The sequence below is a fragment of the Sinocyclocheilus rhinocerous genome, unplaced genomic scaffold (genome assembly GCF_001515625.1).
Source record: "Sinocyclocheilus rhinocerous isolate Xijiao unplaced genomic scaffold, SAMN03320098_v1.1 scaffold2138, whole genome shotgun sequence".
NCBI classification, from domain to species: Eukaryota; Metazoa; Chordata; class Actinopteri; order Cypriniformes; family Cyprinidae; genus Sinocyclocheilus; species Sinocyclocheilus rhinocerous.
Genome location: NW_015656024.1, coordinates 273,181 through 292,774, shown reverse-complemented (window position 1 = coordinate 292,774; position 19,594 = coordinate 273,181). Strand labels below are relative to the sequence as shown.

The following is a 19,594-nucleotide window of genomic DNA, read 5'->3' as shown; positions in this document are numbered from 1 at the left end:
TCAAAAATCACCAGGAAACCCGAATAAAAATGAATCTATGGTTTGAATGCTAATTCTCTTCTGGGTTTTAGGACTACAAACTTACCAGCTCTATACGTTATGCTATGTTATTAACACACATTGAGCAGGAGGTGCAGATATCTGACTTATTCCTGGTCATAACTCTTTTGTCATCATTCAGTATCTATCATATCCCTCGCTGTACATAAATTAGACTTACATGCACTGTAACAGAAAAATGCTCCTTGCTAGTCATTGATCAAAAACACACTCCGCTGGTACAGTGTTCTCTTCCTCCTCAGATCCCGCCAAATCATCAGCGTTAGCAAGCAGTGGGTAACTTATTAAAGTCAATCTCTCTTCGGCGTGTGGTTAATTGAGTCTTCCATGTATTGAATTATGCATGATTCTCTTGAGCAGGTTTGATTATCAGCCCCTCTAGAAGCTCAAATTGCTCATCATGTCAAATCACACACGACATCCTGCATAGCATTTCAAATCTGGTCACAGGCTATGTGCTATGCTAATTACTGTTTACTGACAAACGTCAGCGTTCAGCTTCTGTACCTGATCTATTAGCTGTTCAAAAACACAAAAGATATCTTAGGGTATGCTCAGAATACTAGCATACTTCTCACGCCATACTGTGTACACAGTGTACACTAAATACTGCTTACTATATAAAATATTTATTCTAAGGTCATCTAAGACCGCTCTGAATTTATTATGAAAACAACTCTTTTCTATGTGAATAGAAATACTTACCTATTTTAAAATGTAATTTATTCCTGTGACCAAACTTGATTTTTCAGCTTCATTACTCTTCAGTGTCACATGATCCTTCAGAAATCATTCTAATGTGCGGATTTGATGATCAAGAAACATTTCTTAATATAATCCATGCTGAAAATAGTTGCACTGCTTGATATTTTTGAGAAAACTGTGATAATTTTTTTCAGGATTCTTTGATAAATAGAAAGTTAAAAGGAACAGCATTTATTTGAAATAGAAGTCTTTTGTAATAATATAAATGTATTTACTGTCACTTTTGATCAGTTTAATTCATCCTTGCTGAATAAAAGTAAGTATTAATTTCTAATAGTTAACAAGTAGTATTTTTTATTTTTTTTTTTACAAATATTTAATTATTATTGAGAATATTAATTTATTTTGAATGGCATTATTAAAATATTATGCAACAATAAATATACCAAACATCAATGAATGCTACATTATTGTCACATGACCTTATTACATGCATGTTTACTTCCGCGAGTAGCATCCAGTTGTAGTTTTGGAAATAAAACCGTTATTTTGCATTTCAGATTCAGTTATAATGTAAAAATGTCTTCACTTTTGGCAGTCAGATCAAATAATGAGCTCATTCAAATATTAAATGGAAGGTTTCATTGCACACAGTATACATACAATATTATATAATAGAGCAAGTATGCTAGAATGTTACTTCAAACATTTACAGTAATATTTTGGATTAAATAAAGTCATGCTCTAATTTGACAGCATACAGTATGTGGCATGCTAGAGCTTGTATATAGTATAAACTTTATATAATATATCCTGATGCTCTAATTTGCATAAAGGCAATGAACTTTAAAAAATAAAACCTGAAAATATTTGCTATTTTGTTTTTGCCGTATTGTTGCATTACTTATATTTGGTTGGGATCTTTTTTGAGCGAAAAGGGTCAAATATTTATTCTAATCTGAATCAAATATTTTTTAATTTGATAAATTTTCTTATAAATGTAATACATTTATTTAAATACATTTTAATCCAATTAAATATTTTTTTTCTAATCTCAAAACTTGTCCAAAACTGAAGGATTTTGTGTCTGTAAGTGACTAAACTGTTGCATGGAAAATGTTTGGCCCTGGTTTTGAGTACAATTGTGCCCAAGAGCATAAACGTTTGTCTGTCTCCTGGTATATACTGTATATATAAAAACCACACAAGAAACATTGACTGGTGAATTGTGTGTTCAGAGGCTTTCAGCGGGCACTAGTAGAGTGTAATGTGGGTGGACTGGTCCGTCATACCTCTCTCCCCCAGGCTGGCCGCGGCCCACAGCTTCACCTCTACTAATCAGAAGCTCTCATCATCACGGCAGAGCAGTTTCCAGGGAACTGGGTCAAACTGGTTTCACTCCAACATTCACTACTGAGTCTCCTTAGAAGCACTGCTGACTGGGCTGCAGCTCAGAGCTATAGAAAAATCAATGCAGATCCATCTTTCACTCAGATTCCAAATCTCTGCCAAGCATATTCATCATTTTTCTTGCCTTTTCACCTTAAATACCTAGAATATTAACCATTTTTGAGTGCTTTACTTAAATGGACTGATTTTATTGTTTTTACTCCAAAGTGATTTCAGCTTAGAAAATTAGAAATTGCTCCATAAGGTTTTGCAGTAGTAGTAATAGTAATAAAAAATAATATATAAAAATATCATAAATATAATAAAATGTTTAACTTTACAGAATGTGGCATTATCACAATTTCAGGTTTTTTAACTACCTGGTCTCATGGCATAAACGTACCTGGGGGCACTTTTTAGCGAGACACGAAATACGTACCAATAAGTACATATCACTGCAGTTTCCAAAATAAATGAACACTAGAGGCAGTAAAACTCCGACACCTTTTATTCCTTTTCACACAAATTAACAGTTTTGAATAATACAGGTGCATCTCAATAAATTACAATGTCATGGAAAAGTTCCTAGTGCTTCGAAACAGTGTTCCGGAGCATTGCTTGAAATGAGGCTGTCACGTGACCTGTGAAAACGAAGCTTCGTTACCTCACTGACACGTCACGCTAGGCTCAAATACAAAGCGCGTCGATTGCGCTGTCCCATACCCGCGATCCATTTAGTGCAATGTTATAGTTATATCAGTCAGCATGCCTATATGTATGTAGTGTTTTTACTTGGTGTATCGTTATAATTAGTAATTAGTATAATTAGTAATTATAGTACTACTATTAAAAACAATGACATGTGAATGTCTGTTGACTGAATGAAAATTAAAACACCTTGCGGGTTCAACCACTGTTCCCAAAAAGGATAAAAGTCCTTTCTTAACCACAAACATTTTTGCTGCTTGTAAACACCGTCCTCTGTTGTCAAAGACAACGTCAGAGGCGTCTTACCTGGGCTAAGGAGAAGAAGAACTGGACTGTTAATTATTTAGAGGCCAAATATGATTCTTAATCCAGAACTTTAATACACGAGTTTCACAATTTGAGTTGAATTACTGAAATAAATGAACTTTTCCACGACATTCTAATTTATTGAGATGCACCTGTAAAGCGTAATTTTCGCACAATTACTTGAAGAATATAATGTTATGACTTCAAAACAATATTAATATGCTGGGAGATTTGAAAACTGATGCTTTTGAACGTTAGCATCGCACATATCCAGCTTCATATCTATGGGATTTCATCGACGGTAGGTTTGTTCGGTAGCTCACGGAGTATGGAGATGTACTTGAGAGGTGAGGATCCCGTGTAACCACGGTTTGACAAAACAGTTCAAATCTGCATATAAGGAAGTTGAAATGGCACAGTTGCATCAACAGATTTTGTAAGGAAGACACAAAAATGGTGCAATGAAAAATGACGTAGGTCTAATTTATTGGCGTATTAAACATTCTATTTATGTGAAAAGACACAAGTTTGATGCAAGTAAAAATGAAGAAAATAAAGTCTTTATTGTCATTGTATTGTGCAAAATACAATACATTTGGGAAACTCTATCGCTGCACACACACATGCCGCCTTGCTATGACACATATGCTTATTAAATAGACAATTAAACCTTACAATGACATCCCAATGAACAAAACATCTAAATGACACAGTTGGTGTAAGAATTTTTATTGACCACCAAATGGCGGGGTAGAGCTGAAACGTGCAGTAAGGTACGTAAAAACGGTGTTGCACAAAAAGTACACAGAGGTACGTATTTTTATGAGACCAGGTTGTTTTTTAAACACTGTCTGGAAAATGTATTATAATTTATTTCATTTATATTAACAGACAAGAGGCAAAAAATGAGAAGTATATATTTTCCAGGTAGCATTTTGCAAAATTACTTTGTTAGTTTGGTATCAGTAAGATGTTTTTTTTAAATACAAATTTGAATACTTTTATCCAGCAAGGACGCAATAAATTGCTCAAAAAAGTGTCAGTTAAAATGTTACAAAAGATTTCAAATAAATGCTGTTCCTTTGTTCTGTGTACATTTTCTATTCTTAAAAAAATCCTGAATAATAAATGTATGATGTATTTCAGTTCCTACAAAAATATTAAGCAGCATAACTGTTTTCAACATTGATAATATTAAATGTTTTTTGAGCAGCAAATCAGAATGATTTCTGAAGGATCATGTGACACTGAAGACTGGAGTAATGATGCCGAAAATTCAGCTTTGCGTCAAAGGAAAATCATATGTTTTAAAGTATATGTTATATGCAATATACATTTTCAGGATGTCAGTAATCCTCCACAAGCCACTGCTGACATTAATGGTTGAGTGCAAATTAACTGTAATGTCAGTTTAAGTAAGCAAGGGTTAAATGTGGACTTGGCTAGGAAAATAAGGCAAATTCTGATCTGAAACAGGGTCAGCATATGAGGAATATATATCACTGTTTTTTGTACTGCATGTTGAAATGCTGTAGGGATTTTGCTTCCTAACTGGAATAAATGAATCATCAAAATGGAGGGAGATTTGGCACAATGATGATAATTGCCTGTTCCCACGCATTAATCTGCACTTAATCTAGGCTAATCTCAAGCCAGAGGCCTTTATACTGGGGCTGAGCACATCATTCACAAGCCTCTTGAACATGCGTCAAATACAGGACTATACTGTTAGATAAAATGCATCCACACTTTCTATTAAATTGAATTTCAGAAATCAAATACCCAAATTAAATCCTAATGAAACTTCATTTAAAAAAATCTTAAAGAAAATTAAAGAAAAGTTAGTTAGCAAAAGTAAAGAACCCAGTATACTCAAGTAAAATCAAAGAAATCTTTTCAGGTTTAATTCTTCACTCAATTCGACAAGGTCAGGCACGAGTAAAAACATGAATCCACTGGAGTGCTGAATTCTTGTGATCCTTGTTATTAGAGTTACACGGGTCCTACTTCTTGCCTTATCGTTCCACAGACGTTTTCCCTCTTGTTTTTTATCCGCCATCTCTATCTTTCTGTCGCTCGGTTCGGCTAATGTCCGTCCCATGCACTGAAAGCTCTCTCCTCCATATCACGAGTAGACACGCCCCTTATTGCTGATTGGCTACAAGTTTGTTTTGCTATTCGGCCCGAATCAGTTTTCTAAAGTGTTTTTGAAAAATCACATACCCTGCCTTTAACTGTCCTTTCTACACTGCAGTTAGTTTTGCTGTGTGTTTGTGTGTTCTTGAATCGATGACATCATACATTTGATGGAAGCACATATTTGCCCATTTTAATGCATTCAAAAACTGCCAAAACCTTTTGCATTCCTGTCAGTTTTGACCCGGTGGAAAGTGAGCTTATAAAATGGTCATAACTTAATGTTTTTCAAATAAAATGACATTGTATCTGATGAATAACTTCTCACTAATGAGAGAATGCACAAAAATGTAAAAACTTTGGATGTCATTACTATGTAAGTACTACACTTTTTAAATTGTTTTCATAAAAAAAAAAAAATGATATTTCATTTTTGGTATTAAAATAAAAATAAAAATAATTTATTTTCTTGCATCCCAGTGGATGTAGTTCATGAAAAACTCGTTAAAAAAAGTCACATGGACTACAGCAAAACCACTGTGATGCAAGAAAATATATATACGTTTTCAATATTTAGGAGATATTTTATTTAAATATATTGTTAGAAATTCATAAGAATACAAGTTGAGTATATCAAGGCCTTAATAGTGAGGCTTACCTTAGTAAACACCTCTAACAATTATTACAAAACATTCTGTCCATTAAACTGAAATATATTTTTCTCTTTGGTGTATATGACCAAACTAACTGACCACAGACAAAATACACACAACTGTTCAATAGCACATTTACCTTAATCTTGTTTCTTGTCTTTCTTGGTTTCATGTCTCCTTTCCTATTAGGCTTCTCCTGTGTTCCACTTATCTCTACTGTCTAATCTGTTTCTTAGAGATCCAATTAAAATCTTGCCTTTGATCAGCAGGCCCTTCAGTCTATCTTTATGTGATCTCTTAAGATCCCTCTATTACATTAGCAGCTCTTCTGATCTCTTTTGAATTCTCTGTGTGTTTGTCTTCAATCTCTCAATTGGGATTTAAATGAATAGTTAACCCCAAAATGAACAATTCACCCACATGTCATTCCAAATCAGTTTGACTCTCTTTCTTCAGTGAAACATTTGAAAAATGTCTTTTTTTCACCCTAGTGTTGTTTTGGACTCCATTGACCCCATTGACTTTGACTTTTTAATTTTTTTTTATTTTGGGGTTTAACTATCACTTTAAATTTAACAGCCACAATATATAAGTCTACATGAATTGTGACACTATATGCTTTGAGCAGTGCCTAATGCTGGCATACTGTATATGAGATGTGCTCTGCTTCTGCAGACATCAGTCATGTGCTCAGTATTTAGGGTTTCACGGAATCACTCTCTGTTTCTGTTTCCCTTCTCACGCTGTTGGTAACATTTTCTGAGCCCTGTGCTTTACTTCGCCGCCTCCTCTCACTTCAGCAGCTATCTGTCTGCACCACAGACAGGACAAACATCTGCTTATGAAAACATCTTTAAACCTGTTAGAAGCCAAAAATGGTGGAGGGATTAAAATAGCATCATACAGTACAAATGAAATTCATATTACACAAAATAAAATATAAAATACATGCTTCTCTGACATACAGCTGCTGTTAACTTGGCTGTTCACTCTGGTAATCTTTTGTATTTATAGTTTTGAATTTATATAGTATTGATTTTTTTAATGTTATCTTCTTACAAGGTCCTGTGAAATTATCTTGGAATTTACAGTGCCTTTCGAATGTTTGGGGTCATTAGGATTTTTTAATGTTTTTGAAAAATAGGAAGTGTTTTTACATCTTAAAATCGCTGTTTTCTATTTGAATATATTTTAAAATGTAACTTATTCCTGTGATCAACGCTGAAGTTTCAGCATCATTACTCCAGTCTTCAGTGTCACATGACCCTTCAGAAATCATTCTGATATGTTGATTCGCTGCTTAAGAAACATTTCTTATCACTATTATGTTGAAACCAGTTGCTGTGCTTAAAAATGTTCAGGATTCTGTGATGAATAGAAAGTTAAAAACACAGCAATTATTTGAAATAGAAATCTTTTGTAACATTATAAATGTCTTTACTGTCAGTTTTGCTCATTTTAATGCAGAGATGCCCAAACCAGGGCCCGTGGTCCAAAGTTGGCCCATGATGACCTTTGATTTGGCCCACAATGCCATACTTGCAAGAGGAAACTAAAATATAGGGGAAAAATTTTTTTATATATAAAATAATATAAAAAAAAATTTGTTTTGTTTTATTTTTGGATTAATATGTAAAAACATTATAAGTAAATCTGATTATATACATAAACTTATATTTAACCTTTAACACTTCACTTTCAGAACATTTATAACAATGCAAACTGGATGGTGAGTTCATCATTTAAAAGAAAAATTTCTTTTTTGCACACTTTGAAAGAGCCACCACTCTCCAGGAAATATAGTTGATGGCTGCACATGGCATTCAGCCAGTCTCTTCATATGTAATTGGGCATTTCTTAATCAAGTCTTTGTTTTCTCATCCCCAGATGCCAGGTCCTGCTCAGTGGGGGAGTTCCAGTGTCGTAAACGCAAATGTTTAGCACCGGTCTATGTGTGTGATGGTGATGATGACTGTGGAGACGGCAGCGATGAGGAGAAGTGCTCACCGCCCACCTGTGGGCCGCACGAGTTTCGCTGTAACAGCTCAGAGTGTGTGCCGCAGCCCTGGATCTGCGACGGCGACCCTGACTGCGCTGACGGCTCTGATGAGTGGGCGGGGCAATGCGGGGGCGGGTCTGGACGGCCGGCTCCGCCCCCCACCCGGCGACTGCAGTGCGGTGCTGGAGAATTTCGTTGCGGCAGTGGGGAGTGTGTGAAACTGGCCTGGAGGTGCGACAGGGACCCTGACTGCAAGGACAAGTCAGATGAGGCCGACTGCCGTGAGTGTGCACTCTCACTTACTTCCTGTAGAAAGTACTTGGATCTCACTGTACAATTGTGACCCTTTAATCCGTCACTCAAATACAGTATGTAGTTAAATACTGATGTTTATCAGGGCAGGGGTGTTTTTTTTTTAGTAGTACAGATTTTGCTTGCCCTGACAATATTTTCATTGGCTCACCACAATGCGTATTATATTTTTTAGCAATTTGATTTATATATGCCAAGAAAAATATAGGTCACACTTCAGTTTGGGGACCAATTAACTAACTATTAACTACAACTTTTGCCTCAATAAACTACTAATTTGCTGCTTATTAATAGTTTATACAGTGGTTAAGTTTAAGTATGGGGGAGGATTAAGGGATCTAAAATATGATCATGCACTTATCTATGCACAATCAGCTTGTAACACTCCAAAGAGAAAGGAAAACTTGAAATCGCATCATATGACCCCTTTAATATTTGCTTTATAAGTACTAATAAACAGCCAATATGCTAGTAATATGCATGCATTACATGCAAGAAATTACATAATTGTCACGCTACAGTGATATAAACGCACGAAGAAGATGAAGATAAATGCAAATAGTCTTTTAATAAATCCACACAAGGGTAAATCCAGGACGGACAGGCAGGAGCACACGTAGGGAAACATTCACAATACCAGACGAGGGAAAACTGAACAGGCTACACTTTAAATACAGGAGCAAATGAAGGTAATTAACGACACACACCTGAACTAAATGACATAATCAAGGGGAGACAGAAACTAGGTCACACAGAGCACAAGGGGGAAGAAAACACAACAAAAGTCCAATGGGGTGTGACAATAATAGTGAGAATTGGTTAAAAAAAAAAGTGTTACCAAAATATTTTAATTTGTAATTTTTTTCAAGAAAAAAGGTAGTTTTTTTTTTCAATTTGCAATAACTATAAATTAAACCACTGTAAAGTCATAAATATACTTTTGCTAGAAAATGATGGCAGGTTGGTTTATATTTTTCTACCTATTCTAACTGATGATTCTAAGATTATTGCACAGTTTTCTTGTGATTTCCTCAAAATCAGTGTTAGGTAGCTAGAAAATGTTGCATTATTATTTACATACTTGGCACTTTTTTTTGTGGCATATTGGCATATTTTTGTTACATATTTGGCACATTTTATTTAGCCCAATTTACAGTACATTTCTTTGCATTTTTATGCATTTGGCAAATGCTTTTATTCAAAGCGGCATGCACTGAATTTAAGGTACACATTTTATCAGTTCAAGCTTTCCAACACATGACCTTGACGTTGCTAGCGCATAGTGTTCTCAAGATGTAAAAAAAAAGCAAGACAATGAAAAAGTAAATTAAATGAAATTTTCAGAGACCCAAAAGGGCAAGTGGCGACAGGCCTGAAACTCTATTGTCTAACACAATATTCAAAGACACCAAAGACATAAATGTATGTTCTTCAGTAAGAACAATATGTTATTTGAGGTGGTACACACATTTACATTTTAATGTTATATGTGTGTGTTTTTTATTGTAATTAAGAGATTTATTTTAATATATTATTAATAATTCTTAAATTTTTATGAATATAATTAATAATATTATTAATAATAATAGTGGGCCCCAGCCCCCTGATTGACAGCCGCTGTCTTACACTGGCCCTGGGCCCCAGGGTCAACTGTAGTTGATGCTGATTGTTTTTGTGCCATAAAAGTTTTGCACCCACCCAGTTATTAGGATACCTTTGCAGGCCTCAACAATAAGGTCTGGCCGGTGGCCTGGAGTCAGTGTCTTATGAGACAGTTGATGGGCTGCATTTGTTTTTAAGTCTTGCCAATTTAAACATTAAAGTGAATTGAAAACATTTAAGCTCAGATAGCATGTGCACCGAAATGAGTTTTATTTCGCTTCATTTTGTCGTATTGTGCTTGAACTGACAAATGTACACAAAACTGTCAAAATGCCAGTCTTGGGGAGTATATATAAATATCCAACACCGCTGGCTATTTCTTAAGCGAATGTAAACGAAATCAGATGTGTCAGTATATTGGATCTGTGCGTTAGGTCTTAAAGTGACAGCAGCCCAAAATACCTGCTGCTCCTGTCATTAATGTTAATCAAACAACAATAGACAGAAAAATCACTCAGTGCTCTTGACCAAATAACTTTTTGTAGTTTTCATGACACATATGACTACATATACACACTATGAAGCGTTATTTTACATTTGGTAACTAAATTAAATTCCTGTAGTATTTCTTACCTTTCTTACCTTTTTGAAAATCTTAAAGCACTGTTTTTGATTTCACTGGTACCTAAAATGGTGGTCTTATTTATTAGAATACAAGGTTACGTGGGTCAAAAACAATAAAAACAGAAATTGAAAAGTTTGAACCAATGGCCCGACTGACTGCTGTGTGCAGTACGTTCTATTCATGAGAAATGCTCTTTCATAACAGTAACATTTAAGAAGATGTGCAAGAATGTGAATTGATTTTGTAGCATGTTGGTGTGTATTTGTGTGTGTGCATCAGCCCTCTCACCGTTTGTCTCTTGGTACGTTGCATGGTTCATCTTTCTTTCTCTCAGACTCGTTTTTCACCTACTGAACTTTCTGGCTGCTGCATTGATGCACACAAAGCAAACACTCCCAGTGAATGTGCATGAAGGTGCTCGGCATCTCCACCACATTTCTGGAAATATCTGTGCAGGAATCTCAGCAGGAGTTCTCATTGTGAGGGCCACACGACCCCAACAATGTTTCTGAAGGGCACGTCGCTCTGACATGCTCCGATGGGAATGAAATTCTCTTAGATACTGTGAGGTTTTGCCAAAGATGGAAGGCGACGGTTCACGGCAGATAATTTTTTCTGACTGCCTGCCATTTATTATCTATTCCACCCACACAAAGACAATTCGTATTATTGAAGCCATTATTGCCACGTGACTCAAAGCATTTGGTGTGGAGACACACTTTAATGTAGTTTGACAGTGATGGCAGCACACACACCATTGTTGTGTAACGTCATAGAACAATGATAGCTTTTTCATGCACTTTTGCAGTATGTTAGCCAAGTGTTCATGTAGAGAGTACAATGTTTCTGATCTTCCAATGCACGTATTATATAGAAAGCCCGCCTGGAGCATTCTGGGGTTAAATGGGCTGCTCAAGGACACAGTGGTGATGCTCATGAATGTAGCGACTACTCTGCACAACCCACACATAACACCATTTAACTGTGTGCCGCATCATAATGGGTAAAAAAGAAAAGATTTGACTTTGAATTAAGCTACGGTGGAAGCATGTATCTTTCACTTGATACATGGATTGAAAATTCTGTCTTTACTCAAACCCGTAAGATTTTCTTTCATCTTGGAAACACAAATAAGGATATTTTCTGACAGATTTCACCCCAGTGAAAGTCCACACACTCAAAACTTTAATGCTTCAAAATTTCATACAGACATAGCTGTAGCAAAAGTAATACACGAAACGAGCAGTTTAATCCAAGTATTCTGAGAAAGCTCAACGGTGCTCATTGATTCTGGCATGTCAAGCTCACACTTTTGAGCTTCCATTGACCATTACTGATGTGCTCAATGTTTCTGCGTCGATCAATTATTATCTGTGAATAAAGCCTCAGTTAAATCTGTCCAGCATATAAAGCAGTTGTGTCTCTTCAGAAGACTTGGAATAAACCGCTCGATTCATATGGATTACTAACTGTGAACTTTCTGAAGATTGAAAGTTTTTGTAGAATTTACTTTCAAAAGAGGGACAGAAATGTTTCTCAATTTTTAATTCTCAAATCTCAATTTGTGTTTAAAAAATGAATAAAAATCACATGGGTTTGTAACAACAAGAAGGTGAGAAAATGATGACAGAATTTTCATTTTTGGGTGAAATAACCCTTCACGTAAATACATTCAAGAAGTAAATGCCTTTTTTCTTTTTTTATAACAATTAAGTAGTTATTTTTACTAGTTATTTTTGCTGAAATTTCAGCACAAAAATATTTTATATGCAGTAATTCATATTTTTCAATAACCTAATAAAATTTTTTTAATTGGATATATATTTGGACATATTTTTTGGGGGAGGGGATTTGATTCATAGCAAAGTACAGAAGCAGCTGCATCACATTCATGTTTCAGTTGAAACAAGAATCAAACAATACATTATTAATATGGTTGGACAAGCCACATATCTTAAGCCTTTATAAAAAATCTGATAAATATAAAACTTACCTTCTACATTAATGCGTTTCTACCATTGCATGGTATTACCGTCTACCGCCCAGCCCTAGTTATGGTATTGCACAAAGTGGTTTGTTTCGATTTTGCAGTTTTATTTCCTATATATCAGCAATGACTCTGATGCGCATCAGAAATCAGATTTGTCAAAATGCTGTCACATCCTTTTAAAATCTCTGGGCCACATCCTTCTCTGAAAGCTGGGGAAATTCAGATTTCACATCACCGCTGTGGTACTCATTCCCTAGGCACCTCTGATAGAATGGAGCTGCCACAAGGTGTTTGTTATCTAACATCGAGGTCTAAGAAGAGAGCGGCTTTGGTAAACAACAAGATCCCAGGAGTATTAACCGACCTCAAGATCCCGAGAGTCATGGGAGAAAGACAGGTGCCCAGGAGAGCACCTGATTTTAATTACGATGCATTCTCATACTTGACTTCTGTCGGCTAGATAAGCTTGTTTTAAACCTGCTGCCTCTTTCTTCATTCCCACCGTCAGGTAACATCCAGGTCAATTACGATGTGGCTTTGCCCAGGCCGGAGGGAAAACGGGCGAGCAGAGTGGAACGTGCGTTACTAGGCAACCCTTGGGCGTGTGTCCTTGAGCATTTTAAAGCCCTTGAAATAAAGGGAGGATACATCCACAGACTGCTCCATAATCACATTAATCCCTCATTCTTATGCAGCGTTTCAGGGGGTTTTACTTTGAACTTCATAATAGCCAGTATTGTTTGTCTTCTCAGATGTGTTTGCGTAATTAAGCCACAGCTCTCCAGAAACTAGAGGTGTGTTTGTGGGGTTTTTGTGGGCTTTGAAAGTGCCTTTAAAGTGTCATGACAGCTACACACACTTTGAAATCAGGTCGGATTTGTCTAAAATCTTACTGCAAACACAGAATACTCATATACTGTGTGTGTGTGTGTTTACAGTTTTATTCAAAAGGTTTACATACACTTTGCAGAACAAGCAAAATGTTAATTATTTTACCAAAATAAGAGTTATCATACAAAATGCAAGTTAATTTTTCCTAAACAAATGTCCTAAATAAGATATTTTACTTAAGATGTTTACATAGTGCACAAGACAAAAACAAAACAGCTGAATTTATAAAAATTACCCCATTCAAAAGTTTGCATATGCTTGGTTCTTAATAATGTGTGTATCATTACCTAGATGATCTATGACTGTTATCCATATTTTCACACTGAGGACAACTGAGAGACATATGCTATTATAAAAGTATTACAACTATTACAAAAGGTTCAAATGTTCACTGATGCTACAGAAGGAAACACAATGTATTAAAACTTTTGAATAGGATGAAGATGTGTAATTTTTCATATTTTTTTCATTTAGAACTGCCTTTCAGAAGCCACAGAAGATACTTCCATGTTCACCAAGATAAAAAAAATAAGTACAATTTAGCCGGATCTTGAAATTCAAAAAGTTTTCATCCCCTAGCTCCTAATGAAGTGAAGTGAAGTGACGTGTGGCCAAGTATGGTGACCCATACTCGGAATTTGTGCTCTGCATTTAACCCATCCAAGTGCACACACAAAAATTGTTTGGATGTGGATATAAAATCATGTATTTTTTCCCCTTTTTTAAACTGAATTACAGACAACATAAGTATTCATAGGGGTGTTTACCAATTATGAAGCTCCTAAGCATACCAAAGATACCATGAAGGTCTGTTTGGAGTCTGTGTGTCAGCGTTTGGCTGATGTCTGTGCTGTGTTTGGCTCATCTGCAGCTCTGCTCACATGCCGGCCTGATGAGTTCCAGTGCGGAGACGGATCCTGCATCCACGGCATCAAGCAGTGCAACAAAATACACGACTGCCTCGACAAAAGCGACGAGGCTGGCTGTGTCAATGGTACGTCTTGGCACGCACGTGTGTGTGTGTGTACTTCTTTGCACAAATCTTTTGTGCTGCTTATTCAGCAGGGTGAAATGTATCCCAGAGATCAAATTGGTTACGCCTTTTAATGCGACACCCTTCAAAGTTTAATGAGTGCAGACCTGTCTGTCCATAGCAGAAGCGTGTCCTGCTCAAAGAGTGCTGTGTCTAAGCGGTAATAAGCTTTCATGTGTGGAAATAAATTGGCCAATCCTTTTGAAAGTGGCTTTTATATGGAAGACATGCAGAGACTTCACCTAAACTGCCCACATCTGTTAAATCACCAGTCTGTATCTGTGCACTAGAGACCTCTGAGTATTTGTGCTTATGTGGGAGGAAACAAAGCTAAATTGAAATGAACTGAACAAATCAGCTGCCATCTGTTCTGTAAGCATCTTTTCCATTTTTTCCAACCATGCTTTAGCCACAAAGTGTGAAGGACCTCTGAAGTTCCTCTGCAGGAATGGAGAATGCATTGATGGCAGCAAGGTGTGTGATAATGTGAAGGACTGCAAGGATCGGTCGGACGAACCCAAGAAGGAGTGCAGTAAGAAACCTATTTGTTGACGTACAAGAGTAGAGAGCTATAACATGAATGTGGTTAGTTTAGTTCAGATTATTTGATCTTGAAAGAATTGATTAGAAATATTTGAGCTCACACTGAAATCTTTGACTTTTGATTGTACATATGAGACATATGTGACCCTGGACCACAAAACCAGTCAGTCATAAGGGTCAATTTTTTTAAATTGAGATTTATACACCATCTCAAAGCTTTCCAGTGATGTATGGTTTGTTATGATATGACAATATTTGGCCGAGATACAACTATTTGAAAATCTGGAATCTAAGGGTGCAAAAAAATCTAAATATTGAGAAAATCGCCTTTAAAGTTGTCCAAATGAAGTTCTTAGCAATGAATATAATCAAAAATGAAGTTTTGATATATTTACAGTAGGAAATTTACAAAATATCTTTATGGAACATGATCTAATTACTAAAAACTTAACATGCAGTGATTTTCCCTACTTACATTCCTGTGGGTCATAAAACCAGTGATATCAGCATTAGTTGCCATGGGGACCAGGGGGGCCTGGTGTTGTTCGCAGACATCCTGGCGCCCAGTTTATTGGGTGAGGGGTCTGTGACGATTTGTTAATCTAATGAATAACTGATTTGTTAAATCAAATCAAAAATTATGTTTTTGATTGGTCCAGACGCTACACAAATAAACTTGCCTTGCCTTGCCTTGCCTAATATCCTAATGATTTTTGGCATAAAAGAAAAATCAATAATTTTGACCCATACAGTGTATTTTTGGCTATTGCTACAAATATACCCCAGCGACTTAAGACTGGTTTTGTAGTCCAGGGTCACATATTAAGTTCTCTTCCGAGAATATTTTGAAAAATTTGTAAAAACATATACTTCAGTGTTGATGTGAATAATTCATGCATGCATACAGTGGAATGCATCTCATCTTTAATAATCAAAATGGCATACTTGAGCATTTTTTCCCATGACAATAGCTCATTCATGTCTTTAAATTAGGGATGCACAATATTGGATAATTGCCGATATGCCGATATTTTTGGCCAAAAAGCTGACACTGATACCGATATATTTCCTTTTGTTTGGAAACAACAACAAGTCTCTCCTGTGCAGAGATTATAAACACATTATTTTTCATTTTGGTTAGTTTTTAACAAAAATGTATTTGTTAGAATTAAATCAACATTAATGAAGTTCTTCTATAATAAGAGTACATCGAAAGCTTTGAAAATCAACTATAAATCAAACACATTTTTTATTTTTATTTTTTTCCCCAGACAGATGCAGTGGTAACCCTTACATTTTATTTGAAGATTTAACATTTGTAAAAATAAATATATCATTTTTAATTTATAGCGTCAAACTTTATTTTCCCTCTAGTTGATTTTATTACTGTCTGTAAGAGCCAGGTAAAATAATAAGAGATCTTCTGCCAGAACTGTGTGAATTACTTACAAATTGTGATCCGTGGTAACACTTTGTTACACATGTTGCATGTACTTACTATTATAATAAGAATAAATTATACATAATTACATGCAAGTAACACTAAGCCATACCCTAATCTTACCCCTAACCAAATAGTAAGTTAGTAGTTAATTAATATTACTCAGTATTTAAATGTATAATTACACTGTAACAAGGACACCTTACAATAAAGTGTAACCATCTGTTACTGATTCCAAATTACATGTGGTTAGTAACGTAATCCATTACATTACACATTTTAGGTAATATAATCAGACTACTTTTAGATTTTGGATTTTTGATCGTTTTTCACATTGATTTAAATAGGATAATCTTGTACCATATTGAATTAAATCATTTTAAAATGAATCAATATAAAACACTTACTAAAAAAAATGAAATATTTTATTTATTTACCTGCATGTCATGTGACCATTAACCTACATCAGATAAATGAACATGCAAATGTGATACTTATTTATTAAAAATGTCAGGGGTACTTCAAATAAAAATGTATTAGGTGAAAGAGGATCAGATGACAAAAAAGTTGGTGAATTTGTGCAGTTTAATGTCTTCCACAGTAATACATGGTACAATAACCGTCATCAGTAGTTGTTGCCATATTGAAACTTCTTAAACCTGAAATAATTTTTGTAAAGCCAGTGGTCAAATGCTGTGTGTCACGGTCAGGGTGTTGAGAGATCAGGCAGGACGACGAAGATGACGAATAAACGGATATTTAATCAAGAAACAACAGGAAATCCAGACAGGGTAGACATCAACATAGACAGGAACATGGACATTGACATTGGCATTTACAATAACCGACAAACTAGACTACAAGAGGCAGGAACTAATATAGGGCAGATAACGAGGGGCAGACAGGTGAGCACAATAAGGTGATTAACGGATAATGAGGACAGGAACAACCAAATAAGGACACAGAGGGAGAAACCACAATCGACAGTCCACAGGGGTGTGACAGATCGCCCCCCTCCCGGAAGGCGCGACCTCGCGCCGTGGGGACATAGGGAGGGACGGAGGGGGACTTAGGAGGAGGACAAAGGAGTGGATGTGGGATGGAGACAGGGGTAGGCAAAGGGCTGGAAACACTGAGGAAAAACCGGAAAACAAACGGAGGGGAGAACACAGAAGTTAAACTCTTTTTTGGGTCGGTTATTCTGTCGCGGTCAGGGTGTTGAGAGATCAGGCAGGACGACGAATAAACGGATATTTAATCAAGAAACAACAGGAAATCCAGACAGGGTAGACATCAACATAGACAGGAACAGGAACAGGAACATGGACATTGGCATTTACAATAACCGACAAACTAGACTACGAGAGGCAGGAACTAATATAGGGCAGATAACGAGGGGCAGACAGGTGAGCACAATAAGGTGATTAACGGATAATGAGGACAGGAACATCCAAATAAGGACACAGAGGGAGAAACCACAATCGACAGTCCACAGGGGTGTGACACTGTGTAGCCACCTGACTAATAGCTGGTCTCTGTGTGAATGTCCAAGTCTGTGGAAAACTTTCTGAATGTATATAAGCGGTAGGCTATTTTAAAAAGGAACATTTAAGAGATGAAAAAGAGGAAATAGAAAGAATCAAAAAATTATTGCTATTGTGTAAATAATATGTAATCATGTAATCCATTTAGGGCTGCCACTAACGACTTTTTATTTAGTAAAATTTTTGATTTTTTGGTGGGAAATTAATCATTTAGATTAATCAATAAATTAGTCGATAAATTAATCGATTAATCTAAACGATTAATTTCCCGCCAAAAAATCGACAATTTTACTTAAGAATATTTTATTAAACTATATTTCATTAAACCAAATGAAATCCAAAAGTAAAAAAGTAAAGTGCAACATAAAGTGTAAGAAGCAAGTGTCCATCTCATAGTCCAAATCACTGAAATCAAAGTTCAGTATTATAGTGTAAGAATGACAACATACCCACGTGTTCTAGTCTACTAATAATAAAATTATAATCAAAAAACACTTTTTAAAGGAGTATTTACCAGAAATATTATTTACCAGAATTTATTGAGGAGAAAAATGTAAATGTGCAGTATTTCTGAAAATAAAAATAATAATATATAAAAAAATAAAAAAATTTTTTTTAAGAAAATCAATTAATTGGAGATGCTTTTGATTATTAAAATTTAATGGAACCATTAAAATGGAATCCAGAAAATAATGGAAAACAGAATTAGGTAAAGATAAAACTGTAAAACTCAATTAATTAGACAGGCTTTTTGATTAATACAATTTAATTTAACCATTAAAACAGAGAATAGAAAAATTAAAATGGAAAAAAACGAATTTGGAAATAAAACAGATTTCATAGGGCCCTATAATTATAATACGTTTTTTTGTGGTAATAAACATAGATGTAAGTGAACAATAGCCTTTAAAATTACTTAAAATACATATATAATAGCAATGAGGCAATAATAATTAGTTCAAATAAAGTATCAAAAGCAAGAAATCATATGGTTTTATTGAACAAAATTGTTAAAATACATAATGTATTATAAACAATAGAGCTAATATACATTACGCATTACAACAAAGGCCTGCAGAGTGCGCCACCCGGCCTGCCAATTGTTTTTACACATTACTGTGCGATCTAATCCTTGTTTAATATTGACCAAGCATCATTTCATTCAAATGTCCACTTAATCTTTAATATTTGGCCATTTCTTTACGACAGAAATGCTATAGCCACTGTAATTAAAAGAATATGTGGACATCAAAACATGTAAACTCAGAGTGAGGGTTTGAGCTTTTATTTTGAAACCGCAATGTATTCTCCTGTGTTTGCGTAGATTTATAAATGATTTACCTTACAAATCTGATGAAATGGCGCACATTGCGTTCCCAGATGAACGTTATAATAAACCCAAACTCACAACAACATGCACAGATGGAGTTTGAGACGCTCCACACATGTAAATGATAACAGTTCCTGTGGAACTACTGTGAACGGAGCCGCTGTGTGACGCACGTACTTAACCTACACGCATGTAAATAATTAAAGCGCATATACTGTATTAGAACGGCATTGCATATAATTAATTAAATCGTAGCGTTTGTGAATTCACAATTATGCTTAATTAAAATTATGCGCCACATCCGGTATTTTGCCGGTTAGTCGACGC

General features: G+C 35.5%; 1 protein-coding gene across 1 annotated transcript in view; it reads left to right on the top strand.

Moving 5' to 3' along the window:
* LOC107719273 (low-density lipoprotein receptor-related protein 8-like) overlaps positions 1–19,594 on the top strand; it is a 128,226-nt gene that overhangs the window by 74,232 nt on the left and 34,400 nt on the right. The window contains exons 5-7 of the mRNA XM_016526666.1: positions 7,845–8,237; positions 14,248–14,370; positions 14,819–14,941. Of these exons, the coding sequence (XP_016382152.1) occupies positions 7,845–8,237; positions 14,248–14,370; positions 14,819–14,941 (639 nt within the window). The remainder of the gene's footprint in view (positions 1–7,844; positions 8,238–14,247; positions 14,371–14,818; positions 14,942–19,594) is intronic.